General features: G+C 67.6%; 2 protein-coding genes across 5 annotated transcripts; both read right to left on the bottom strand.

Moving 5' to 3' along the window:
- Positions 1-1,261: 1,261 nt before the first annotated feature.
- Positions 1,262-21,188, bottom strand: ABCA2 (ATP binding cassette subfamily A member 2). Of its 4 annotated transcripts, none has more exons than XM_060153795.1 (48): positions 21,062-21,188; positions 17,328-17,421; positions 16,225-16,336; positions 15,980-16,143; positions 15,558-15,685; positions 15,317-15,427; positions 14,788-15,006; positions 14,137-14,507; positions 13,715-13,874; positions 12,747-12,875; positions 12,490-12,657; positions 12,322-12,418; positions 11,998-12,171; positions 11,827-11,929; positions 11,634-11,748; positions 10,918-11,108; positions 10,669-10,819; positions 10,389-10,593; positions 10,108-10,272; positions 9,840-10,020; positions 9,529-9,741; positions 9,246-9,442; positions 8,976-9,158; positions 8,636-8,820; positions 8,061-8,181; positions 7,559-7,795; positions 7,274-7,480; positions 6,920-7,022; positions 6,499-6,818; positions 6,213-6,426; positions 6,017-6,122; positions 5,807-5,918; positions 5,670-5,730; positions 5,413-5,587; positions 5,160-5,275; positions 4,928-5,075; positions 4,703-4,826; positions 4,448-4,580; positions 4,207-4,324; positions 3,915-4,093; positions 3,690-3,831; positions 3,486-3,620; positions 3,055-3,158; positions 2,881-2,973; positions 2,665-2,767; positions 2,431-2,568; positions 2,150-2,356; positions 1,262-1,731 (listed from the first exon to the last, which is right to left on the bottom strand). In XM_060153795.1, exons 1-48 carry the CDS (start codon positions 21,125-21,127, stop codon positions 1,696-1,698), a joined length of 7,314 nt encoding a protein of 2,437 aa, XP_060009778.1. In that variant the 5' UTR covers positions 21,128-21,188; the 3' UTR covers positions 1,262-1,695. The 4 variants fall into 4 exon arrangements, 3 of the variants coding, with proteins under 3 accessions (XP_060009778.1, XP_060009780.1, XP_060009781.1); XM_060153797.1 differs by having other exon boundaries at positions 3,690-3,809; positions 3,902-4,093; positions 21,062-21,142; XR_009541425.1 differs by lacking the exons at positions 1,262-1,731; positions 2,150-2,356; positions 2,431-2,568; ... (1 more) ...; positions 2,881-2,973; positions 3,690-3,831 and having other exon boundaries at positions 3,143-3,158; positions 21,062-21,142.
- Positions 21,189-23,434: 2,246 nt separating this feature from the next.
- Positions 23,435-24,887, bottom strand: FUT7 (fucosyltransferase 7). The gene is made up of 2 exons (XM_060153255.1): positions 24,802-24,887; positions 23,435-24,709 (listed from the first exon to the last, which is right to left on the bottom strand). Exons 1-2 carry the CDS (start codon positions 24,812-24,814, stop codon positions 23,694-23,696), a joined length of 1,029 nt encoding a protein of 342 aa, XP_060009238.1. The 5' UTR covers positions 24,815-24,887; the 3' UTR covers positions 23,435-23,693.
- Between the last annotated feature and the right edge of the window lie 309 nt (positions 24,888-25,196).

Raw genomic sequence — 25,196 nt, 5'->3', positions numbered from 1 at the left:
CCTGCGCGCCACAACTACTAAGCATGCAGGCCACAACTAGAGAGAAGCCCACGCACCGCAACGAAGATCCCGAATACCGCAACTAAGGCTCGACACAGCCAAAAATACATGTTTTTAAAATATATACATACATATAAAAAAGGGGGAGATGTGGACACACACACAGGGAGAGAGCCCTGTGTGAAGGTGGAGGCAGAGATGGGGGTGACGCTTCCAAAGCCAAAGGCCCCAAAGAAAACCACCAGCACCTGGGAGGGCAGGGAGCAGACCGTCCCTCACAGCCTCCGGAGGCTCCAACCTGCCGACACCTCGATCTTGGGCTTCTGGCCCCCAGACGGTGAGAGTAAACATCCGGTGTTTAAGGCGCCGCGGTTATGGTACTTTGTTATGGCAGCCCTAGCAAACCAGGCCAAGTGGGAGAGAGAAACCCAGCAAACTGAAAAACTACCCATTAGTGTATGTCACTCTGAGCCTATGCTTGTGTGTATCCTGCAGGCTGACCTCTGACGAGTACAAACACAGACATTCAATTTGTGTTTTCTATCCACTTGCATTGTATGAAATTTCTACCATGTTTCCAAGTTTTTAAAGAAGTGAGAACAAACCTGTGGTCACCAACATTAACCAGACCACAACCTACCCCAGCCACTTGCACTGTCCCTAAGCAACCCTCCCCGCCGTCCCTGCCACCCACAGAGCAGCCCCCCGAGGGCCCTTGGGGGCTGCCCGCCCTCCTCCTTTCACAGTCCCTGCGGGGCAGGCTCGGCCTGGCCCGAGGTCCCAGGGCTGCTGTCCTCGACCTCATCCCTGTGTCGGAAACTCCTCTCCTGAGCCCCGGCCTGCAGGGGGAGGAGCCCACCCCTCCTCCAGGCTGACCCAGTCACCCTCCCCCACCCTGAGCCTGGCCTACGGGGCAGGGGCTGTACCTTGGCATCCAGCGCGCCCACCTTCACCCCACACCCCACCCTACACACGCAAGCTGGCGTGAACTTTTTTATTTATTTAAAACAAACATCTGTGCGCTCCGTACGGGTCTGGCTCCCGGGTGGGCGGGCAGGGGGCCAAGCTGGGTGGGAGAGCAATGGCAGCTGGAGGGGGTGGGGAGGGGGTCCGGCCCCTCACCGGGCCGGTGGGGCCAGCTTCCCCATTTCTGCTACCCGGCCCACTGCCCCGTGGCAGCCCCCTCGCCGGCCCACGACAACGGCTCCCTGTGGGAAACCGGGGTGACGAGGCTCGTCCTGAAGCAAAATGAACAGGCGCCTTGGGTGGGACCTAGCCCCGCCCCCCAGTCCCAGGCTGGCAGCAGCCACCATCCAAACCGGGGGTAAGAGAACCGCCCGTTCAGGAGGGCAGGGGTCGCCAGGAGAAGTCGGGCGGTGCCTGGCAGCCCGGGTCACCCCGTGGCCCTGGGGGTGGTAGGCAGAGCTGGGCAGGGGCGAGGGGCTGGCCAGACCCCAAGGCTTTAAGGCAGAGCAGGGTGAGGGTGTGCGCAGCCCGGGGCCGGGCCAGCCTTTGGCACAATGAGGGGAGGGCGGCGCGATGGCCGAGGAGGGCGGGGCTGGAGGGGCCTGAAGCCCTCGGTCCTGGACCTCCCACTCCAGGGCCTTGGCGGGCGGGCACTGGGGACACAGGGTGGGACCTCAGCCACTGCCCGACTTCCGTTCCCACAGCGTGACCTTGACCCAGCTCCGGCGGTCAGCAGAGCGTGTCCGTGTTGAAGGAGAGCTGGGCCTGGGGGACAGGGACAGGCCTGGTCGGGCGTCTGGCCCCACGCCTGCCCCAGGCTGGCCCGCACGCAGGCTCTGCCACCTCTGTCCGCCCTGAGCTTCCTCTCAGGGGTCAGCTCCCCGCGTGGCCTGCCTCTGCCAGGCCGGTGGCTGCTGTCCCCAGGCTCTGCTCCCCCCACCTCCGCTCTGCCTGTCTCTGACATGCCCTCCGTTTCCAAGCGGTGCTGGGGTCTGTGTGGGTCTGTCTCCTCTGCCTGTGCCCAGGCCTCCTGTGTCCACTATAGCCCTGACCATCAGGCGGGTCCCTCTGTTCCCGTGAGCTCAGGACAGCAGGGGTCCGGGGCCACCCCCCGGCCCCACCCCCATCCCGAGCCTGGGCTCTCTGGCCGGCTTGGCTGCCCTGACTCTAGGACCCTGCTCACCCTCTCCTCCTCGAAGCTGATGAGGCCCTCGTCCTCCGTGTCCAGGTCCTCGGGCTCGTCGGCCACGAGCGCCCGCAGCTCAGTGGTGGGGGGCCGAGGCCGGAAAAGGCTGAGCAGGCGGCCCAGCGGGGACTGCAGCGCCGAGGGGGGCTCTGCCTCCTGCGGCTCCAGGTTGTCGCTCTGCTTCTTGGCGAAGTTCACAAACACCTGGTGGGCAGGGACAAGGGGGTGGGTGGGGGCCCGCCCAGGGGGGCCCGGCGGCCCCGGCCCAGGGCACTCACGTTGTCCAGGGTGGTCTGGCTGACTGAGTAGTCCTCGAGGCCCAGCACGCCCACCACCTGCTCCATCTTGCTGAACACCTGCGCCAGCGAGATGTGCTCCGACTTGAGCTGGTACTGCACCTTTGTGTGGTGCCGCTCCTGGCGGGGCACAGTGGTCAGAGGCCGCTCGGGCAGTGCCGCCCCGCCCCGCCCCTCGCCCTGGGGCCCCGCCCCTCGCCCCGGGGCCCCGCCCACCTTGAGCACGGCCTCCGGGAAGTTCCTGCTGAAGAACCGCACCACGTCCTTCACGTTCTGGCTGCCCTTGGTCCTCACCGTGATCATGTAGCCGTCCCCGAACCTGCGGGACAGGCCCTTGGCCCCAGCCCGGCCGCCAGGGGAGCCCAGCCTCCACCTGCCGCGGCCCACAGCCCACCGTCCCTGCCGCCCCCGCTGCTCGCCCCCGCTGCTCACCGGTTCTTCAGATGCTGGATGCTGCCCAGACAGCGCAGGCGCCCGTTCACCATGATGGCCAGCCGCGTGCACAGCGCCTCGCACTCCTCCATGCTGAGGGCGAGACGCACAGGCTGGCACGGGAGGTGGGGAGGGCCCGATGTGCGGGGGCGGGGGGGGCGGGGGCGAGCGGACCTGTGCGAAGTGAGCACCACCGAGCGCCCTGTCTTGATGAGGTCCAAAATGAGGTTCCAGAGGAAGCGCCGAGCCTTAGGGTCCATGCCTGTGGTGGGCTCGTCCTGGGGGTGGTGCCAGGCTCAGCTGCTGGACCCGTTCACCCCAGCTAGCCCCACCAGCTGCTTCCTGCCCGGCCCCCCAGGAAGACAAAGGCGGGGCACCCGACCCCCGTCCCACCCCCGGGCCCCCCACAAAGACAAAGCCGGGGCACCGGACCCCCATCCCACCCCCGGGCCCCCCACAAAGACAAAGCCGGGGCACTGGACCCCTATCCCACCCCCGGGCTCACCAGGAAGATGAATGCAGGGCACCCGACCCCCATCCCACCCCCGGGCCCCCCAGAAAGACAAAGCCGGGGCACTGGACCCCCATCCCACCCCCGGGCTCACCAGGAAGATGAATGCAGGGTACCCGATGAGGGCAATGGCTGTCGACAGCTTCCGCTTGTTGCCTCCGCTGTAGGTACCGGCAGGCTTGTCCGCGTACTTAGTCAGCTCCAGCTTCTCCAGGGCCCACTTCACCACCTGGGAGGGAGAATGACGTCAGGGGCCCACGCTACACACCAGCCCCCTCCCCCGCCGGGCGACCCTCACCCGGGCCTCATCCTTCCAGGGGATGCCGCGGAGCCGCGTGTACAGCTGCAGGTGCTCCCGGGCCGTGAGCTCATCGAACAGGGCGTCGAACTGTGGGCAGTAGCCCAGGCTCTGCTGCACCTGGAGCAGCTCCTTGAGCACGCTGAGGACACAGCGCCGTCAGCACGGGTCACTGCCGTCGCCCCGCCCACCCAGACACCGCCCGCCCACACCCGTGCCCCGCACCTGTGCCCGTTGACAAAGGCCTCGCCCCCCGTCGTGCTCTCGTCGCCCGTCAGCATCTTGAAGGTGCTGGTCTTGCCCGCGCCGTTGACGCCCAGGAGGCCAAAGCACTCGCCAGGACGCACGCCCAGGCACAGGCGGTCCACAGCCAGGATGCGCCCCAGCTTCCGCGACTTGTACACCTGTCAGAGGTGAGCGGGCGGCCCACTCAGCGGTGCAGGCGGGCCACCACCCGGCGGACTCCACCTGGGCCCCACCCTACCCCGAGCCCCGCCCCCACCCGCCCAGGGCCCACCTTGGTCAGGTTCTCGATTTTGACCATGTCGTTGTCAGCGTCGCCCCGCAGCACTCGCTGCCGCTCGCTGGCCACGTCCACGTCGTCCTCCACGGGCTTTGTCGACACGGGCATGCGCCTGGGAGGACACGAGGGCATGGCCGGGGCCCCCGCCGTCGCCCAGCGCTTGCCCCGCCGCGGCCACGGCGGGAAGGAAGGCGGCGCCCAGCCTGGCCCCCCGCCCCGTGGCGCCCCCACTCACTGCGGCTGCCGCAGGCAGTTGTACTGGCATGTGACGGTGAGAAGGAAGCCCACGAAGCCCTCGACCGCCATGGCCACCAGGCCCCTGGTGACAATGTCCCACTCAAACGGGGACTTCATCTTGTCAACCTGGCCTGTGGGGCAGCTGGTTCAGGGCTGGGCCTGGGGCCTCAGGAGCCCCCACTCGCCCCCAGGCCCGGAAGCCCCTCAGCCTCCCCGCCCCGGGGCGCACGCTGTCACCGCCTGCCGGCCTCACCGATCTTGGCGTAGTACTCGTTGATGTACTCGTTGTAGGCCATCTCCATGAGTCCGTGGCCCAGGTTGTAGTTGGGGAAGATGAGGAAGCAGCTTTTCAGGTAACTGTTGACAACCTTCAGGTCCTGGAGGGTCACGGGGGTCAGGGCACAGCCTCAGCCCCGCCGTGCCGCCACCCCATCACCCCAGCGCCCCGCCATCCCATCATCCTGCCGCCCCGCCCCACCTTGTCATGCTCAAAGAGCTGCAATAGGAAGGTGGCCACGGTGGCCGTGATGCCGATGAAAAGGTTGATAACGATAAGAAACACGTAGGCCGAGCTGGGGACCTCGAACCAGAAGGAGGCCGGGTACATGATGGGGGTGATGGACCACCTGCGGGTGGCAGGCGGGCGGAGGTCACTGGGCGGCCCGAGCCTGCCCTGCGCCCACTCCCCCCGCCCGCCCACTCCCCCTTACCCGTAGAGCAGGAAGAGGGAGAGCACGGCGGGGAAGTTGGTGGGTGACGTGTAGGCCGGCAAGTCAAACACAAATAGGATGATGACACAGCAGGTGGCCGGGACCAGGTAGTTGAGCTACCAGAGCAGGGGTGGCAGGTGAGGGGCCAGGGAGGGGGTGAGGCCCGGGGGCGGGGGTGGGGGGCCCGGGGGCAGAACCGGGGGCCCAGCAGGGGACGGGGGGGGACGGGACAGCCAGGGGTCTGGGGGCACACCATGTCCCACACGTAGTTAGCCAGCCAGTAGATGACAGGGTTACAGCCGCTGACAAACTGCAGGTGCTTGGCCTTGGTGGCCTTCTCAGCCACCAGAAAGACCACGAAGCTGGCCGGCACGAAGGACATGGCCACGATGATGAAGATGGCGATGACCACATCCGTGCCCTGCAGCCTGGGGGCGAGGCGGCCCTCAGCCCTGCGCGGCACGCAGTCCCACAGCGGCGCCCTCCGCCCCCGCCCGCCCCCGCACCTACAGGTAATCCAGGGAGAGGCTAGCGCTCGTCTTGTTCATGGGGTGGTTGGTGACGGTGATGCCTGCGGCACAGGGAGGGCAGCCTCAGGGGCCTGCTCTGCGCCCGGCCTGGCCCACCCCCCGCCCCAGCTCACCCACCATAGGCCGCAGGGCTGCCCTTGCTCTTGGGCAAGTTGGCACGCAGGATGGCATTGTTGAGGCTGTTGAGGTAGGTGGGCATGCTGTGGTAGCCCTTGTTGTTGTAGAAAACCTGCGGGGAGTACACAGAGACCCCGAGAGCCACGTCGGTCCCTGCAGACCTCGGGCGAGGGCCAGAAGGGCCGGGGCCCGGGGCCAAGCGGCGCTCACCTGGGCTGCCCGCCGCACCGCGATCCTCCGCACCATGGCCGGGGCCCGGGCGCCAAACGAGGCTGGGATGGACTTCTGGACGTTGCCGAAGGTGATGGCCCCGTACCTGGGCAGCAAGCCGAGGACTGGTGAGCCAGGCGGGAGATGGGCGTCCGCTCCTCGCCCACGGCCAGCGCGCCCCTCCCGCCTGGCTCACCGGTGCAGCCGGAAGCGGTCAGAGGTAAAGAGCAGGTACTCAGAGACATTGTGGCCGGTGATGTCGGTCAGGATGTCACCCGTGACCACCCGCATCTGGGGCGGGTGCCCGCCCACACTGCCGGGACAGGAGAAGCCGGTGCCCTGCCCAGAGCAGGTGCAGCGGACGGGCTCCCGCACCAGGCGTGGCAGGGAGGGTGCCGATGTCCAGTTCTCTGTGGGCACAGCGGGCAGAGTCAGCCCAGCCCGTGCTGCCCCGAGCCCCAGGCATCCCCACCAGCCGGTACCTGGCGAGGAGGTGGGCAGCAGGGAGGTGTTCCAGGCCTGCGGCGGGTCCTCATCCAGGGACACGGGGGAGTCAGACGGGGCAGGCGAGGGTGGGGGCGGCACAAAGTTAGACAGCGGCAGCCCCTGCGTGAAGGACTCGAGGCACATGCTGTCGAAGAACCGCGTGGCCAGCAGGCGCGACTCACCACTGCTCAGGTTCAGCGTGGGCCCCAGCGAGCCGTTAGCCGGAGACTTGAGCACACACGTGGCACCCACGCCTGACGGCAGCCGGAAGGTGCTCACCAGCTGCTGGGGTCCGGCGTCGGGGGACAGCCGCAATCTGAGAGAGCACAGAGCCAGTCTGGGTTCGGGGACAGGACCCCCCCTCCCAGCTCTCGCACCGGCCCCCACCCCGCAGGGCAGCCTGTCCCACGGCCTCACCGGTACTCCCGGCGCTCCTCGTTGGCATAGGGGATGAAGTTGCCGCGGGGCTGGGTGTAGTTGTGGTACTGGGAGGGAGACAGGACCAGCGGGGGCAGGTCGCCTGGTGGGGTGCATGGGGAAGCCTGAGCAGGTTTCTATGGCCTGCCAGCATCCCCTAGACCCAGGTCCCCTCTTCCCAATACCCACAGGGCCCAAGCTTGGGGTCTGGACCCCAAGGAGGCAGGAATCCCAGATGAGCCTAGGAGCATGCCCACCAGCCTCAGGCGCAGCGCCCAGGCCCAGAGCAAGTGCGGGTTCCCCACACGGCTCCGAGCAGGGCAGACGTCCTGATGCCTGGCCGGGCAGCCATACCGATCTCTGGGACGGAGAGTGCCACCGTCATAGCCACGCAGACAAAGAAGGCAGGTAGCAGGATCTGAGAGGACAGCGCCTTGGAGTTGCGTCGAGCACAGTGGAAGCGCTTCACCAGGAGCCCGTGGAACTGGCGCACCTTCAGCCACCAGCCCTCCAGCTTGCGGCTGCCCTGGCCGACCCGCAAGAGGGTCTCCGCCTCGGCCTCTGCACGGGAGGGGCTGCTGAGCAGGGGGCCCTAACCACCCTCCAGGGACCCTGCGGCCCCACCCAGACGCCGCCCACCTCGCAAGCTGACGTTGTCGGGGTCCTGCAAGTTGTCACAGAGGGGGCGGTAGTCGCCACAGACATCGGTGTCGCCGGCCCCCTCGTCACCACGGGCAGAGCCCACCGAGGACGCAGACTGCAGCGACACCTGTGACCGTGCCAGCCCTGCGCACCGGGCCAGGTTGCCAGCGTGACCCTCCCTCGGCAATGAGCCCACGGCCCCAGGCAGCACGTCTTTCCTGGACTCCTTCACGTCTGCAGCGGCAGAGAAGCCACGGAAGGGGATATGGGGCTCAAGGCTGCCTGCCACCTGCAGGCCCGTCCAGGACCCCAGCCTCCACACTCACCTACCCACGGAGGGGCCCAGACCCAGCCTGACCCTGGGGAGATCTGGATCCTTATTCCCACCTAAGACCCTCGGCCCCCACAGACAGAGGAAGAGTGAGGCCCAAGTCCGGACCTGGTGGAGTAGGGGGTGGGGGCAGGGGCAGAGCTGGTCAGCCGCCCTGGAGCCTCTCACCTGCCTCGCTGTTCTCCAGCGACTGGTCCTCCTCCGATACCTTAAGGAACACCTCCTCCAGTGTCGTGTCCATCAGCCCAAAGCTGCTCAGGTGCAGGGCATCCAGACTGCGCTCCAGGTGCTGTGAAAGAGCTAGGTGAGGCCCACCTCAGGGTGGGAGGGGGGACCGCACAGGGAGGGTTGGGCCCACCTCCCCTCCAGCCCCGCCTCCTCCACTGGCCCCGCCCCTGAGCCCAGCCCCGCCTCCTCCAACAGTCCCACCTCCCCTTCAGCCCCGCCTCCTCCACTGGCCACGCCCCTGAGCCCAGCCCCGCCTCCTCCAACAGTCCCACCTCCCCTTCAGCCCCGCCTCCTCCACTGGCCCCACCCCTGATCCCAGCCCCACCTCCTCCAGCAGTCCCACCTCACCCTGCAGCCCCACCTCTGCTGGCCCTGCCCCCGAGCCCTACCCCAGCTCCACCTCCTCTACCAGCCCCACCTCCTCTGCTGAACACACCTCCTGGGCAGCTCCACCTCCTACACTGACCTCTCCCCTGAGCCCCAACCCCTCCACCAGCCCAGCCCCACCCCCACACCTGAAAGAGGCGCTCAAAGGCTCCCTTCTTGGCGGCCTCGCTGGGCAGGATGTAAGAGAGCTCGGTGCTGGTGTCCGAGACCAGCAGGCAGGAGGCCACATGTTTGCGGATGAACTGGGAAACCTGGGGCTCGGAGCAGCTGCTCAGCTGGGCCCGACCTGGGGGGCTGGCTGTCAGCCCTGGCTCTGCGAGGGTAGGGAAGGCTTCACTCAGGGGCTGGCGGAGAGTGTGAGCCAGGCCCAACCAGCACCCTGGGCCCACTGGGGCAATGGTGAGGGCCCAGCCCCTCCACCTCACTGGTCTTGGGAAGGGGTCCGGGGTAGGCAGCCTCAGCACAGACCTTGGGGGTCCCCGGGCTCGGCAGGCCGCTTGACCAGCGTGAGGCGGTAGCCATCCCCGTAAGCACCCTTGAGAAACAGCGGGGAGCCACAGCACTTGAGCTTCCCGTGGGAGATGATGGCAATGCGATCCCCAAGCAGGTCGGCCTCGTCCATGTGGTGGGTGGACAGGAGGATGGTGCGGCCTGCGGGAGGTCAGGATTGGGGTCGGGGCGGGCGGCCGGGCAGGGCTGGGCAGGGGGCTGCTCACACCCACCCCGCGCCCCGCCCACCTGGCTTGTACTTCAGGATGAGGTCCCAGATGGCGCGGCGTGCGTAGGGGTCCACGCCGGCCGTGGGCTCATCCAGGATGATGGCACGGGAGCCGCCCACAAAGGCGATGGCCACGGAGAGCTTGCGTTTCATGCCGCCGGACAGCGTCTGCACCAGCGAGTGCCGCTTGTTGGAGAGCTCCAGGTCCTCGATCATCCTGAGAGCAGGACAGGAGGGTCGGACCAGCCCTCGGGAGCCGGTGCCTCTGCCCGCAGCCTCGCCTCCCACCCGAGCCCCACCCACTTGTCCATCTCCTTGCGGATCTCCCCCTGGGCCATGCTCTTGAGCCTCGAGTAGAACCAGAGGTGCTCCTCCACCGTGAGCCGGTCGAAGAGCACGTTGTGCTGGGGACACATGCCCAGGTTCTTGCGGATCTCGTCCATCTCCGTGCGAATGTCGTGCCCGTAGATGGTGGCCGAACCCGATGTCGGTGGGAACAGGCCGGTGAGGATAGACCTGGGCGGGGAGGCGGGGTCATGGCCCCCACCTCCTGCAGGGAGCCCTCCCTGCCGCCCGCTCCGTCAGGAACTCCGGGCCGACCCCCACACACTCACATGGTAGTGGTCTTGCCAGCCCCGTTGTGGCCCAGGAAGGACACCACCTGGTTCTCGTAGAGGTTTAGGCTCAGCCTGTTCAAGGCCAGCTTCTTGTCGTTCTTGTAGACCTTGGTGAGCTTGTCCACGCAGACCACCAGCGGCAGGTGGGTGGGCTCCTCCTCCATGCCCCGCGTCTCCTCTGCACCAGGGCCGAGGGTCAGCGCCAGGGCTGCCTCCAGCCGCTGAAGCTCAGCCACTGCCCGTCCCCGCCCTGGTGCCCGCTCACCCAAGCGCCGGCTCTCCATGGCACAGGCCTGGTCCTCCTCCATGACGCTGAGGCGCGGCGCGCGAGCCCACGGCCAGCTCCACTCCCACGCTTCCGTCCGCCCGCTGCCCAGCCAGTAGGACTTCTGCAGTGGGAAGTACCAGGGCCGGGGCAGCCCGTACATGCCTATGGGGTAGAGGGGAGGCTGACCCAGGGTCTGGGGTCACTGTCTACCCCAGGCCATGGGTCCCCCTAGAGACAGCCTCCTCCTCCCCTCCCCCACCCCTCCCAAGGGCTGGCACCTGGGTGCACGGCCTCGATGTACCACGTGAGCACACCGTAGACGACTGCGTCTGCCATCAGCATGGTGACAGCCAAGAGCAGGTTGAAGTCGTCCCCTTCCACGGGCGACTGGCTGAACGTGTGCCACTGGATGCCTACGCCCGCCACCTCGTACAGGGCGAAGTACTTGGAGCCCAGGCCGAAGGCTGTCGTGGACATCAGGGACTGAGGAGACGGCGGTGTCAGTGGGGGAGAGGAGGCTGGACACCCCCACCCCGGCCCACCCCCCACGACCCTCACCGCGATGCACTTCTCGAAGGCGGTGATCTTGTCGTGGGCCACCTCCTCGCGGATCGCCACGTACATGTAGGGCACGTAGCTCAGGAAGTAGATGATGCCGCCGCAGGCCGAGGCCAGCTTGGCCTTGGAGTACAGCACGGACACCAGGAAACTGGGGGCACGCAGGGCCACGGCTGTCAGCCACACCTGAATGCTCGGAGCCACCCTTGAGGCCCACCCTGCAGCCCGCTGCCAGCCACAAGCGCTCACCAGAACATGATGGTGGCCACGGCGTAGACGGCCAGGAAGAGCCAGATGATGACCACGTGGCTGTGCATGAGGACCTGGCCGTACTTGAGGATGGCGGTCAGCGCCGTCACCGAGATGGAGAGCTGCACAAAGCCCGTGATGAACCAGGCCACCCAGTGCACGGCATTGTTCAGGCCCATGGTCTTCATCACCTGTGGGCAGGCGGGCGGGCATGAGACCTTGGGACGGGGGCACCAGGAAGGAACACCCTGCCCCTGCCTTGCCAGCCCAGGTCCGGGGAGGGAGGGCTGCCCACAGCTACCCCCCTCACCTGTAGTCCTCCCCCTTCTCTAACTTCTATCTTTTTTTTTTTTTTTTTCTGCGGTACGCGGGCCTCTCACTGTTGTGGCCTCTCCCATTGCGGAGCACAGGCTCCGGACACGCAGGCCCAGCGGCCATGGCTCACGGGCCCAGCCGCTCCACGGCATGTGGGATCTTCCCGGACCAGGGCACGAACCCGCGTCCCCTGCATCGGCAGGCAGACTCTCAACCACTGCACCACCAGGGAAGCCCTAATCTCTATCTTTACCGCCCCCATTCCCCACCTCCATCACTCCCCTCTTCTCCCCTCCCCCATCTCCCCCTCCATCCCTCTCCTCTTCTCCCCTCCCCCATCTCCCCCCTCCATCCCTCCCCTCTTCTCCCTCTCCTTCATCTCTTCTGCTCCAACCCCGCACCTCCTTCAGCCGATGCTCCTTCTCCGCCACAATGTGCTGGATGGTCATGGCCACAGAGTAGACCCAGGAAATCACCATGCAGAGCGGCATCATGTGCTCGATGACAAACAGAAAGCTGGGGAGGGGGAGGGGAGGGGCGTGAAGGTGGGGCTCCACGCCAGCCCCAGGCACCCAGCACTCGGTCCACACTCACTCGTCCCGTGTGTAGCAGGGGTAGGGGAACATCTGCACGTAGTTGCCTGGCTCCACCACGTCGTGGCCCACGAAGGTGTCAATGATGGCGCGCTCCATCATGTCTGCGGTGGGGGGCAGCGGTCAGCGGAGGCCGCGCCCCGCCCCCCGCGGCCCCAGGGCCGGCCCTCACCCTGGATCCAGACGAAGCCATACAGGAAGTAGAAGCGGCCGCCGGTGTTGGGCCCCGGCCGCCAGTAGGCCCTGCGGATCTCGTTGGTTTTCTCAGTGAAGCTGGAGTTCTGGCGGATCTTGTAGTGCACGTGGGGTGGCAGGGAGCCGTCCTTGCGGGTCTGGAAGATCACGCCTGGGACGGGACGAGGGGCGGGGCCGAGGAAGGGGATGGGTGAGGGGCAGGGCCGAGGACCGGGTGTCAAGGGGTGTGGGGCGGGGAGGGACTAGGGGAGGGGGGAGGCAGAGAAGCAGGGGCCGGGACCTGCCCAGGGGACTGGCTCACTGGCAAACACGGTGACGTTGTCCTGGTAAGCCTGGTTGAGGGTGTAGTTGACGATGCTCTCCTCGTCGGGAAAACCCTTGAAAATGTCCACACTCACCTGCGGGGAGGGAAGGGGCATCCTCAGAGCCGACCCCAGGCACCAGCAGACCGCAGGGCTCGCCCACTCACCTTGGACATGAACTGGATCCAGCCGCAGGCCGCATTGTCGATGGTGTCCAGCTGCTGCAGGAGGACCGAGCCATTGGGCAGGGAGAAGTTGTCCTGGCGCAGGGCAGGCGGCAGCTCCTCTGGCGACAGGCTCAGTGCCTCCGGGTGCAGCCGCAGCTCTGCCACATACTGGGGGGTGAGGGAGGCCAGCTCAGAGGGTGGCCTGAGGACAGAGTGGGCTCCGTGCCACCCCCACCCCAGCCCAGCACCCCCAGCACCTGCTGCAGCCAGCGCAGGTGTTGCTGCAGCCGGCCCTGCTCCAGGTAGCTGCGGATCTCAGCTGAGATGTTGAGCCAGACCTGGGCGTAGTGAGTCACGTTGCCTACGAGGGCGAAGGTCTCGTTGGCCTGCAGAGGGTGAGGGCAGAGCATGAGCTCATTCAAGGACCCCGGCCAGCAAGGGGATTCTCACTCCTTGCCTCCCCCCATGGCTGGGGGCCAGCCACTGGCCAGTCCCCACCAAGCACTAATCTTGGTCTGGCCAGATTCTACCTGGAAGCTCCAAGCCCTCCCCCTCCAGGCCTCTCTTCAGCGCCTCCGCTGAAAGCCCCTCTGCCCAGCTACCAGAGAAGCACGGCCTCCGGTCCCCGCCCCACAAATACCTTCCCTGCTCCTTTGGGGGACCGCTCCACGCATCTCTTGGGCAGCCCTGACACTTGGTCCTCGTCCTCCCCCGTGGTCATCCTAGGGACCCCCTCCACAGCCTCTCCCTTTCCTGGGCCATTTCCAGCCCTGGTTTCTACTATTTCCAGACAGGAGCTCTACCCCGGGATGGCCACAGACACCGTGCCCTCAGCTGGCCCCAAACCACCCAGCTGCCCCGCCCAAATCTCACCCACTGGATGCTGCTCTGGACGGTTTCTGCATGCGGCCCCTCCTCTATCCTCACCAGCACTGCCCGGCCCTGGCCATGTCCAGCCAGGCCAGGACCCTGCACCACACCAGCCATCCAGTGCCTCCCCAAGGCAGCCTCCAAAACGTCCTGCCTACAGGTCCCCTCACCCACAGAGCCGAGCCAGAGCTGGAGAGCCAGGGCCGCACCCCTCCCGTGCCCATTCTACGAACCACACCACCTGCCCCCTTCTGCTCAGGGGACCCCAGCCTGCAGAACCCTCTGCTCAGCTCCTCCAGTTCCTGTCCCAGACGACACACGCAGGCCAAGTGCATCACACGGCGGGCGCGCGCACCTTGAGGATGACGCGGTCTGCCTCGGAGCCCGCTGGCGCGTACAGGACCTTGGGGTTGCTGGTCATGAGGTGCACGAGGAGGCCCAGGTTGCGCTGCTCCTTGCTCGTGAAGCCCAGGGAGCTCATGTTGCCCCTCCGCAGCGCCTCGGGCTCGATGGTGCTGGGGCGGGTGGCGGGTGAGACCTCAGGGGGGAGTGGGGCGTTGGCAGGGAGGGGCGTGGGGCGGGGCTTCAGGGGGGAGTGGGGCGTTGGCAGGGAGGGGCGAGGGGCGGGGCTTCAGAGCAGGTCCAAGTGTCAATTGACGGAGGTGGAGTGGGGGCAGTGGACCGAGCCCAGGGAGGGGGCGTCAGAAGCAGGCCTGGGGTTGGGCCCGCCCCCACCTGTCTTCCCCCCACCCTCACCTTCTCCTGCCACCCACCTACCGGTTGTTGCCACACAGGATGGGCTGCAGGCCCGCCCAGAGCTGCACAAAGGCTGAGCACTGGCCCTGCAGCACGTCCGAGGAGGAGGCCGGGGCTGCAGCGGACGGGGCGCCCTCCTCGGACGTGGTGTTGGAGCCCACGCCTGCCCCAGCCCCGGTGCCGTTGGCCGCCCCGCCAGGGCCGTTGGCTGGGGGCCCAGGAGGCCGGCCCATGCAGGCACCCTGAGGCAGCAGCAGGGCCAGGGCCGAGAGGACATCCACATCCTGCAGAACCTTTTGGGCGTCCAACAGGTCTTGCAGCAGCGCCCGCAGCCGCCGGGGAGGGGCTGGCTGCGGCTGCGGGGCGGAGCCGTTGGGGGCATCCAGGCCCAGCTGAGGGGAAACGGGGCAAGTGGGGAAACACAGGCCCAGGGAAGGGAACAGCGTCTGGGGGCTGGTCTGCAGATGGGTGATGAGGTCAGGGTAGAATGAGGAGGACACCCTCCGGGGACACGAGATGGGAGGAGGGGAGCAGGCTGGGGGGCAGGGGGCACAAGGCACAGCATTTACAGGGCCACAGGCACACCCGTGCACAGCCTCAGGCCCAGGAGTGCCGTGACGCCGTGGAGCCCTGGCAGCAGACCTGTGGGCCAGCTGGCAGGCAGGGCCTCACCTGCTGGGCAATCTTGGCCACATCCAGTTGGTTCCGGAGCTCAGCGGCCAGCCCAGAAAAGCGCTGGGCACGCACTGCAGCCTGACCCCTGCAGATGGCGTCCCGGTAGCCCTGCAGCGCTGTCTCCTGACCCTGGGGCACCGTGAGGATCCGGCCCAACTCCCCGGAGCCTGGAGTGCAGGTGAGCTGCTCCAGGAGGGCAGGGGTCAACAGCAGCTCCTGGGGCAGGGTGCGGGGGAACAGCTGAGAAGGAGCCCCCACCAAGAGGAAACCAAGGGCCTGGCCCAAGATGGGGACCCTGCCCCACCCACTGTGCCAGGTCTGAGACCACCCAGGTTCTGCAACAATAGGTTGGGGGGGGGCGGGCGGGTAGGGACGGAGACACATCACCATCCCCTCCCCGTGCCAACCACAAACTCCTGGGGACTCTCCCTCACCCCTAAGGGGGCCCCTATCTTACCCACCCAAGCAGAGACACCCACCCAGAAGCAGGCAACATGTCTCCCATCCCACTAAAAGTCCCCCTCACCTCCATCCGGAATAGGGGATTGCTGCCCCGGCGGCTCCAGGGCTCCGGATCCCTGGGGATGCCTGACCCCGCATCCAGGGCAGGTGAAGAACCAAAAAGCAGGCGATACACCTAGAGCGCGCGGGGGTCACGGCTCAGGCTGGGGGCGCAGGCTGGCGGCCCTGCATTTCCCACCCGAAACCAGGGGAGGGCAGAGCGGAGAGGCCAGGGCCGGGAGCGTCCCCGGAAGCAGACACCTCACCTCAGGCAGGTCCACCTGGGCGGCCAGGAGAGCCTGGGCCGTACCATCAGGCAGCGACAGGTTCTGCGTCAGGAAACGCCAGAGCTCCCGTGGGTCCCTGACCGCCGAGTCCAGAGAGAAGGAGGACACTGGACAGGTAGAAGGATGGGGCTGAAGGCCAGCCCTGCCTGGGGCCGACGTGCCCCGGACAGCCTCAGAGCTGAGCTCCCGGCATCACAGCTCGGTCACAGTGGCGGGTGGCGCGCCAGGCCCCAAGCACGTGCACCCTGAGAACTCAGAGCCAGCGTGTAGGTAGCAGGGCCCAAGGCACACGCAGGCCCAGGGCAGGAAGCGAACGAGCTGGGCCTCAAACCCAGCTGACACTAGAGCTCGGGGCTTGGCCGCCTGCAGCAGACGCACTGCCCCACCCACCCAGGGCGCACCTGCAGGTCGGTCACGGTGGCTCTCCCAGGTGTCCAGGCCAGATCTGAGGGCCTCCAGGTGCTGGCGCAGCGCCTCGAGCTCCGAGCCCAGGCTGGGCCTCGCGGGGTCAAACAGGTTGCCCTCCTCCACCACGCGGTTGAGACGCTCCAACAGCTGCGTGACCCTGCACCACCACCACTGGATGTCATCCGCAGGTCGCCTAGGCCTGGGATGGGGGGCAGCCGAGGTCCGAGGGGGCACTCACGTGGAGTTGGCGTACTGAAGGAAGCCAAACTCGTCCCGCTGGCCATCCGGGCACAGCGACTGCATGACGGGCAGGATGCCGGCAGAGGTGAGGGGGGCTGCCGTGTAGAAGGCTGGGGGGCGGGCAGGTGAGAGGGCCCAGGGCGGGGCCGGGGGGAGAGAGGGAGGAATCAAGAAGGGGGAGGGAGACAGGCCGAGAAAAGAGATTTAGAGAAAGTCAGGAAGGAAAAGCAGCTTCAGGCAGCAGACAAGAAACAGAGGACCAAGAGTTCTAGTGCAAATGACCCAGCAGGTCAGAGGTCAAAGGGCATCTCACCATCCCTTCCCGACAACTCCCGGAGCGCCCCCCTTCCCTCGGCCAGTCAAGGCCAAAATGCTCTGACACCTTTCCCGAGGATTCCGATGCGGCACTGCCCACAGGGCCCAGGGGAGCACGGGGGCCCCTCCTGGGCAGCGACCTCTGACCTCTCTGGCCAGCTGGTTAGCAGAGTGAATGCAGGAGCCCACAAGGGTCTGAGTGGAGAGTGGCCAGGCACCCCAGCCCAGCAAGGCGGGGCCAGGCAACCCCACAGACAGAGGGTTGACCCCGAGGAGCTTGACCTGGGAGCCACTGTGGTCCAGGGGCCTCCACCCTTGACCTCCCCCCACCCCCACCCACCGAGAGCCAGCCGCTCCTGACAGCGGGCAGGGGGCCCTGCAGGACCCAGCTGGCCAGGAGGGGCTGTTAATGCAAGCGAGCGGGCGGGGGAGGGCTCAAGCCGCACCAGGAGGCCCCGCAGGGCTCCCGTGGCTGCCGCCCGGGCCAGCCAGGAGGCGGCGGCCGCGCACTTACAGACTGCATGCAGGCCCGGGAGGAGGACAGAGACCGTGCGGGGGAGGGGCAGAACAGAACAGAGGAGAACAGTGAGAAACGGGCGCCTCGGTCACCTCGCAGCCGCGTGGCCAGCCACGTCCTCCGGCCCAGCCAGCAGGCATGGCCAGGGCCCGCGCCGGGGGACGGGCACTCAGACTGCACCGGGACGTGCGTGTGTGCTGCAGTGAGGGCCTGCCCTCCCCGCCCACCCGGCTGTGCCCGGGCCCCTCCCCTCCCCCCAGGCCCCTCACCTTCCTTCACAGAGATGGTCGGCTTCTTCTGCCGAAGCCCCAGCAGGATGAAGAAGAGGACGAGAGGGATGAAAATCTCGAAGGCCAGGACCCACTGGGAAGGGCAGGCTGAGTGAGCCACTGTGCGGGGCGGCCCGGCCCCCCACGCCACCTGCCCAGCGCTGGGCAGGACAAAGCCAAACCCTCCTCTCCCTACCAGACACACGCCACCCTCCCCGCAGGGCCAGCCCAGCCCAGCCCGGACCCTCCATGCTCCCCCAGGGCCACAGAAGGTCACGCCAGGCCCCCCCAGGGCCACAGAGATCACGGCCCCTTCTTTCCAGGACCTCTTTGAAGAGTGAGAGGGTCAGCGTCATCCGGCTCAAGCAAATCAGGTCTCCCACCCCCAGCCCAGATTCTGCTTGTCACACTGAAGGCCAGCAGAGACAAATCAGCCAGCTTGTGGTCCACTCTGACCCTTGTGTCTGCCCAGCTCATCTTCTCTCCCATCCGCAGGGGCGCCTGGGCAAGATCTCGGAGGCAGTCTCTGGACTGGCCTGCAGCTCCCGCACGCCCCCAGGGTCAGCCCTCCTTCCCGCCACTGTGGCGCCATCACACCCCCACACAAGGGCCTAGGCGGGGAGGCCTGGCTGTAGCCCAGGGCCCTGAGCCTCCCGGAGGACCTGCTCAGGGGTCTGACAGCCCCCAGTCCCTGAGGCACAGGTCCCTCCTTCTGCCCCGGCCCCACTCCGTCACCCCAGGTGACTCAGGCGGGCGCGGTGGCCCTGCCTGCCTGGGGCATCAGCTCAGGGCTCCCAGGGCAGCTCCTGCCACTCCAGGCTGGGTACCAAGGTGAGCCCTGCTGGGACCTGCTCGGAGTGGCAAAGAAGTACCAGGGGCCTAGGAGCCCAGACTTCTCTCTGTCTCACCTGGAAAACGGAAGGACTTTGCCATTCTTACCTCCACCTCTCCTGGCTCGGGCAGGGAGGAATGCAAGGGGGAGGAGGACCTCGGGCCGGCTGCTCTTTGGGGGACCACCCCCAACCCTTCCCAGAGGCACCAGGGTTGCTTCACCCTCACCCCCCACCCCAAACAGACTTCAGAGCCCCCAGTGAGTGGCGCTCCCTCTGGCCCAGGGCCCGAGCCCGGTGCCCCGGGGCGGGGGCAGCTGCTGCCCTGTTTACTGGGCTTTGACAATAGAGCTCTGTGGTCTGGAACACCCCGCCGTGTGTCTGCGCCCCACGCCCGCGCCAGCCCGCGCCAGCCTCCACCCCCACCCGGAGCCAGGATCCAGCCCAGGGCCAGCCAAGGAGGCATCGTGGACTGGGAGAGGCGCCTGCCACACGCACACAGTGCGAGGGTGGCCGTGTGCAAGCGGCATGCGGGAGGCCAGGGTCATGGCCGCGGGGCCAGCCCCAGCCGCACCCGCCCTGCCACCAGGCACCTCCACCAGTAACTGCAGCAACAGGCCTCGCTGCCTCCTCATCGCTATAGCAACGGCCGCGCACGTGCTGCTGGGAGGAGGGAGGCCTGCTTGGCGGGCGGGCGGCCAGAAGGGCATCTGGTTACGGCAGGCAGTACAGGTTCAGCCCCACCTGGGCGCCCCACCCAGCGGCCTGCAAGGTGGTCAAACCCCTGTTCCTGGAGACCAGCCTGCCACCCCATGCTGTCCCACTCCGGGCCCCCTCCTCCTGCGTCAAGGGGAGAATAGGTGAGGCCTGAGGATGGAGGTGCTGCCCCCCACTCCAGGGACTTGGTGACAGTGACCTGGTCCCCCCACCAGGAGTAGCCTATGGCCCCAGGGTAGAACGATGTCCAGCTAAGAGGGCACAGGCCACACTGACAGATGGAGAAACCGAGGCACAGAGCTTGGGAAGAGGGAGCAAGCAGGGCACAGAGATCCTTGGTTTCTACTCCCCAGACCAAGCTTTCCACAGGACACACGCCCCCCTCAGCAAGGCACACAGCACGCAGGGTACAACCTCTGCCAGCCAAGCCCAGGGGTCCAAGTGTGAAGCCCAAGACCCTCCCAGAAAAGTGGGGGACTGTGCCCGACATCTAGCCAGCCCCAGCCCATGGCGTGGGCCCAGCAAGGCCTCAGCCACCCCGGAGGAGGAATCTCTGGTTTGCTGTGGCCACACACCGAGAACCCCCAGATGCCTAACCGCGCCCTGGAGCGCCGCGGGGCAGGGGCAAGGAAGGCTCCGGGGGAGGCCCAACCTGGCACGCGGGAGCCACTCCTGGGTGTAGGTCAGTGGGCACCTCCCACCTGCTTGTCAGGTACCCAACAAGCCACTGCTCCCTTCCCCGAGCCTCGGGGTCCCCCGTGGATGCTGGGGCCGTCACTGGAGCCTCTGCTCCCAGCCCCTGGGGGGTCCCTCCTGCCAAGAACTCTGGGGCTGATACTACTGCATGCCCATGTCCCAGTCTCCCTTCATCCCCGATCCCTGCCCTGCTGTCACCAGTGACCCAAAACTTGAGGTGGAGGAAGGTGCGCCAGAGGCTGCCCGAGGCTGCAGGCCTGATCCGGGAGCCCAGTGCCAGCCAGCCCCGGGCGCCCCGGGCAGGGAGTGTACACAGCCCTGGCTCCCTGCCAGGGCCAGGTGCCCAAGGGAATCCTGCCAGGCCCCGGCGACGATGGCCACCCTGCCCAGCTGCAGGCCTGGGTTTCCCACTGTGCACTTCAAAACCCCTCTCAAGGAGGGACCCAGGCAGGAGCTGGTCAGCCCAAGGGGTCCCGGGGCCAGGGGGAACAGGAGCCTCCCAGACCCCAGACGGGCAAGAGGATGCCTCCGCCTCAGGCTCCATCTCCAGACCCTGACCTGCTCTGGGCCCCATCCTGGAAAATCCCCAGGGCCCAGTCAGGAACCCGAGCTGCCCAGGCCTCTCTGGTGTGTGTGGCTGCCGCCGGTTGGGCAGGCCAGCAGGAGATGCCCCTGTCCTTCCCAGGGCCGGAGCAGTGACGGTCGGCATGATGACATCCGTCCCACCCCGGCACCGCCCCTCACCGGGGCTTCTGCCCCTGGCAGCTGCTGTGCCCTGCAACCTCAGGCACAGGGCAGAGAGCTGGGGTGGTCACAGCTCCAAACAGCACGACCCAGTCCCCAGAGGAGGTTGGGTGGGGGAGATCAGAGAGTGGATCAGCTTCAGGGAGGATGGCCCCAAAGGACAAAAGGGTGCAGGGACTCAGGCTGGCTGAGGCTGGCACAGCAAGGACACTGCCGGCGGTGAGAAAGCAGGAGCAAGGGCCAGTGGGTGTGGGCGGGGGAGGGGGAGGAGCGGTGCCGCCCAAGGACAGAGGGCTGCTGCACGGAGGGGAGGGGCAGGGTCCCTGCAGGGGCGCCAGGGGGCTGGGCCCAGAGACCACAGAGCCTCTGAGCTGGACCCATACACCCAGCCAGCCCTCTGCCCGGGAAGCAGAGCCTCTCAAGACCCCAGGGTCCCAGGGCCACCTCCCACCCTCGAAGCTGGCCCCGGAGAGCGCGTTGTGGAGGACGCCCGCTCCGTGACTCATCCGAGCACCACGAATGTCAGCGGACGCGGGCGGCGGGCCGGGCACTGGCGAGCCCCTCCCCGGAGGCCGGAGCGCGGGCAGGGGCGGGGGCGGGTGAGGGGTCTCCGGCCCTCCGCCCCGCCTGCCCGGGGTCCGCGCGTGCCCGGCCGGGCCGCCGCACGTGCTCGCGGGGAGCGCGCCGCTGGCCCCGGTGCGCGCAGCCTCCCGCTCCCGCAGGCCCGCGGTGCGCGGGGTCGCTCACCGGGCTCCGGCGCTTCAGCGTCACGTTCTTCCAGAGCAGCAGCTGCAGCTGGTGCAGGAAGCCCATGGCGGGGCCGCGCTCCGGCCGCCTCCGCGCCGCGGCCCGCTCCTCTGCGCGCCCCGCCGCCCGCCGCCCGCCGCGCCGCTCGGCATCGCCCGCGCGGGGCGGCGTCTCGGGCGTCCGGGACCGGTTCGGCGCTGGCTCCGCCCCGGCGGCCGCGGCGACAGCCGCTCGCTCCCGCCCCCTGCCTGCACCGCCCCCGCTTAAAGGGGCCGCCCGGTGCCCGCCGCTCGGGGCCCCCGCCCGCCCCCGTCCGGGCCGTTCCTGGAGCTCTGACCCGCCAAGAATGGCTTTCTGGTCGCCCCCCACCTCGCTAGGCGTTGAAGTGACGCGCCCAAGAGCCCACATCTAAACCAAGACCCCCGACTCACTCCCTTCCAGGGCGCTCTTCTCTCAGGGGCGCCAGGCCTGTGCGCAGCGCCCCACCTCCTTGAAACCCTCCTCCCACAGAGGCACCCCAAGGTCGTCACTGGCCCTGGCCGAGGGCGCCCTGAGGGGATGCTGGGAGCGGTCGTCCCCCACCAGGTCCCCACCTCCGCCTTGCCCTCCCCGCAGAAGGGCTGATGGCAGGAATTTCATCTGGACCTAAGAGACAGGTCCCAGTGCCCAGGGCACTTGGGGCCTGGAGGGAGGCAGCCGCCCACACCTGGGGAGGGGAGCTCCGCCTTGCATGCAGATCCCACCTGTGCACAGGGCGGGCCCTGCTCTCACCTGCTTCAAGGCTCAGCTTTCCTGCCCCACTGGGTGCAGCCCCGACCTGTACCCCTTACGAGGGGGTGGGGCTGGTGAGAGGGGCTGCAGGTGGGCTGCCCTACCCCTGTAAAAGTTTCCTGCGTTCCTTGTGAATGAGCCGCTTGGTGACCAAGTAGCAGGACTGGCCTGGCTGGGCTCGGCCGGGGCTGCAGCTCCCTGGGCCCAGCGAGGAAGGGAAGGGACCCAGAGAGAGAACTGCTCCCTGCAGGCGGGGTAGGCCGGAGTTCGGGGAGACTGAGGCTGCTCCCTCTGTGAGTGGCTCATTTTTCTCCCTATATGCGAGGGTGAGTCTCGCCTCTGCACAGGGAGTCTGGGGTCCAGTGAATTCCGCAGAGGTGGTTTGGTGCCTGCCGGAGCCAAGCGGCGGGACAGCCGGAGGCCGGGTCTGAGCCGGGTGGGGCGGTCCATTCCCAGGGAGGCCAGCAGAGGTCAGGCCGGCCCCTGCGGGGAACAGAGGCCTGGCGGTGGGTTCTGATGGCTCCTCCCAGCCTCAGTTTCCCAACCTGTGAACGGGACGGGCAAACCGAGTGGTGTCCAGCGTCTGGGCTGCACAAAGAAGACGCATCCTAAACTGAGTGGCAGATCTGGGGGCCGCACCTCCCCACCCCGTCCCAGCTCCTTCCTCACCGGGCGAGGAGAAGCAGTCCCGGGAAGAGGGGCAGAGCACAATCCCCAACCGCTCCACCCAGCAGCCTGAGGACACTTCCTTCTCCTCGGCCAGTACCGGGGCTGGGGCAGGGCCGGAAGTCACCGGTGGGCCTTTCCCACAAGCCACGCCAAGGGGGCGGGCGGCTTCCTGCCTCCACCTGCTGCCCACCCCACCTGGGGCCGGGGCGAACGCGCTCCTGGGGCCCTGTCAGTACCACCCGGAGGCTCACCATCGGCCTCCCCTCCCCCCGCACAGCCTGCCACGAGGGCTCCCTCGGCTGCAGCAGTAACCCTGGTGCCTCCTCGATGCCCGTGCTGCCGCCAGCCACCAGTCAGAGGGAACCCCCCGTCAAAAACCAGACCTCGTCACACCTCGGACACCCTGCAGCCCGAGAATGAAATCCCAAGGCCTTCGAGATGGGGCACCTTCCCCCGCCCCAGCCGCATTTCTGTCCTTGGCCTCTGCTCTCCGCCCCCAGGCCTTTGGGGAGTCAGGGAAGGCTCTCTGCTGCGGTGCCTTTCAGTGCGGCTGAAGCAAGCTGGGAGGACAGAGGTCTGGGGTGGAGAGGGCGGGATCCGGCCGGGACAAAGGCCCGTGTGGCCAGGGTGGCGGCGGGAAGCAGACTCGACGCGCGCCATGCCATCCGTGTCCTTTGTTTCTTTATTGATTGGTGTCCCCTCCCCCGAGGGGACTGACTGCAGGCTGCCAAAAGCCCAAGAAGCTGGTTGGCGGTCTCGGGTCCGGGCCACACAGGTCTGTACGCGGGGCTCCAGCCTGCACGTCCCGGACGAGGGGACCGTGGCTACAGGGTTTGCCCCCACAGACCTCAGGAGGACAGCCTTGACCGGCCCAAGGTATGATCAAGGTGGGGAGGGAGGGCCTCCGTAGCCTCTCATCTCTGATGGGCCCCAGCGACGTGCACCCCCATTGCTCCCTCCCTGCTCACACCTCTGCCCCCAAATAGTGGCTCCGGTGCCCACCCGCCTCCACCTCCGGGCAGCCTGCCAAGGCTACTCCTGCTTCCTGGCCTCCATCCCCAGACCCCAAGTCAGCCTGTGGGTTGCCCATGGGGGTTGGTCGGATGCCGGGGGGGTGGATTTCAACACCCAGGCCTCCGCCCACACCTCCAGCTCCCAGCCACCTTCCCCTGCCTCCTCCAGCCGGCAGAGTTCAGGCCTGGAACCAGCCCTCGAGGTCCTGGTAGGCCTGGCCACGGGGCAGGTGGGGGTAGCGGGCGCAGATGGCGCAGAAGCGTTCCCGCCAGTCGCTGAACAGCCGCACTCGGAGCCGGTCTCGCCAGGCGAAGTAGCGCCGATAGCGGCTCTCGTTCATGCCAGCGAGGAAGGCGGCCAGCTCGTGGGCCGAGCCGAAGTCGTCCACGTGCACAAAGGCGTCAGGTGGGGCGAAGGCCTCGTAGGTGACCCTCGAGGGGCCCAGGACCACGGGCACCGTGCCGGCCAGCAGCGCGTTGCGCCAGAACTTCTCGGTGATGTAGTCTCGGTGCTGGGAGTTCTCGAAGGACAGGTAGAAGAGGTACCGGGCCACGGTGGGCAGCAGGCAGTCGGCGCACAGGGGCTGCTTGCTGGCATGGCCGAACACGTCCACCTGCAGGTGGGGCGCCAGCTGCCGGTACAGCTGCACGCGCCGCTGCCGCTCCTGGAAGTTGCTGACCACCCAGGCGGCCACCCTGCTCTTGGCCGGCAGCGGCGGCGCAGGCCCCTCACGGGGCTCCAGGCGGCCGTAGGGCACGAAGATGTCTGAGTCACGCCGGTAGCTCAGCACCCAGTTGAAGACCCCACGGAGGCGGCCGAGGCCGCGGGTGTGGCTGGGCGACTCCATGGAGGCCCACACCCAGGGCTGCCCTTGCGGCCGCTCGGCCAGGGGCAGGCGGGCCTGCCGGGTCTGCAGCTCTCGGTGGTGGAAGACCACGGCGTGGGCGCTGGCCAACAGGCTGCGGTTGGTGGTCAGGCGGCAGTGGGCCACACCGTAGCTGCTGCAGGTATTGCTGGGCAGCTCTGGGGGCTGGCTGGCGAAGGGCCAGTGCCAGATGAGGATGGTGATTGTGGGCTGGGGCGCCGGAGCTCCCCCAGGGGCCGAGCTGAGCAGCCACAGGAGCCAGAGGGCCGAGAGAAGAGCCGCTACCGCCAGGCCCCCCAAAGCCCGAGGCCTTGGAGCGGGGCTTACCTCTGCACAAGACACAGGAAGAGAGGCTGTCTCCTCGGGCTCACCCCAGGCCCCATCCTCCCAGCCCAAGCTTCCCCGAAGACCAGACACTCACCGGCATTACGCATTGGCAGCTCCCAGATTAATTACTCGAGAAGCCGGAGGTTCTCAAATCACAGCCGTGGCTGCACGGGGATGCCCCGAAATCACGGCTGCACCCCTGCACCCAGCCCCACCTGGAAACGCCGTCCTTTCATCTGCTCAGGAGGAGGGCAACCAGGGTACCTTCCCGCCCCCGCCCCGAGGTGACCTATGGCATCGCTGCCATCCTCACCCCGCCTCCCCCTCTAGCCCTCTGGCTGCTGAGGGGAGGCGGCTACAGGAAGGGCGCCCAGCCAGGGTCCAGGACCGTGTCCCCCACCCGGCTGGCCTCTGGAAAGGCCTGGAGGTGACGCACGGGGCAGGCACGGGAGGCAGGAGGAGGAGAGGGTCCGTGGGACCTCAGGGAAA

This window comes from Lagenorhynchus albirostris, chromosome 7, assembly GCF_949774975.1.
Source record: "Lagenorhynchus albirostris chromosome 7, mLagAlb1.1, whole genome shotgun sequence".
Lineage (NCBI taxonomy): Eukaryota > Metazoa > Chordata > Mammalia > Artiodactyla > Delphinidae > Lagenorhynchus > Lagenorhynchus albirostris.
Note: the sequence above shows the minus strand (reverse complement) of the source record. Positions and strands in the feature narration are given on the sequence as shown.

What these genes read in the sequence shown, in the direction of transcription:
- ABCA2 (XM_060153795.1), bottom strand. Translation starts at nt 21,127, where the DNA reads ATGGGCTTCCTGCACCAGCTGCAGCTGCTGCTCTGGAAGAACGTGACG. An exon ending in CAACGTCACCGTGTTTGCCA is followed by an intron (nt 12,172 to 12,321) that starts GTGAGCCAGTCC and finishes GTCCCGTCCCAG; the next exon opens with GCGTGATCTTCCAGACCCGC. An exon ending in TCAGCTTCGAGGAGGAGAGG is followed by an intron (nt 1,732 to 2,149) that starts GTGAGCAGGGTC and finishes CCTGTCCCCCAG; the next exon opens with GCCCAGCTCTCCTTCAACAC.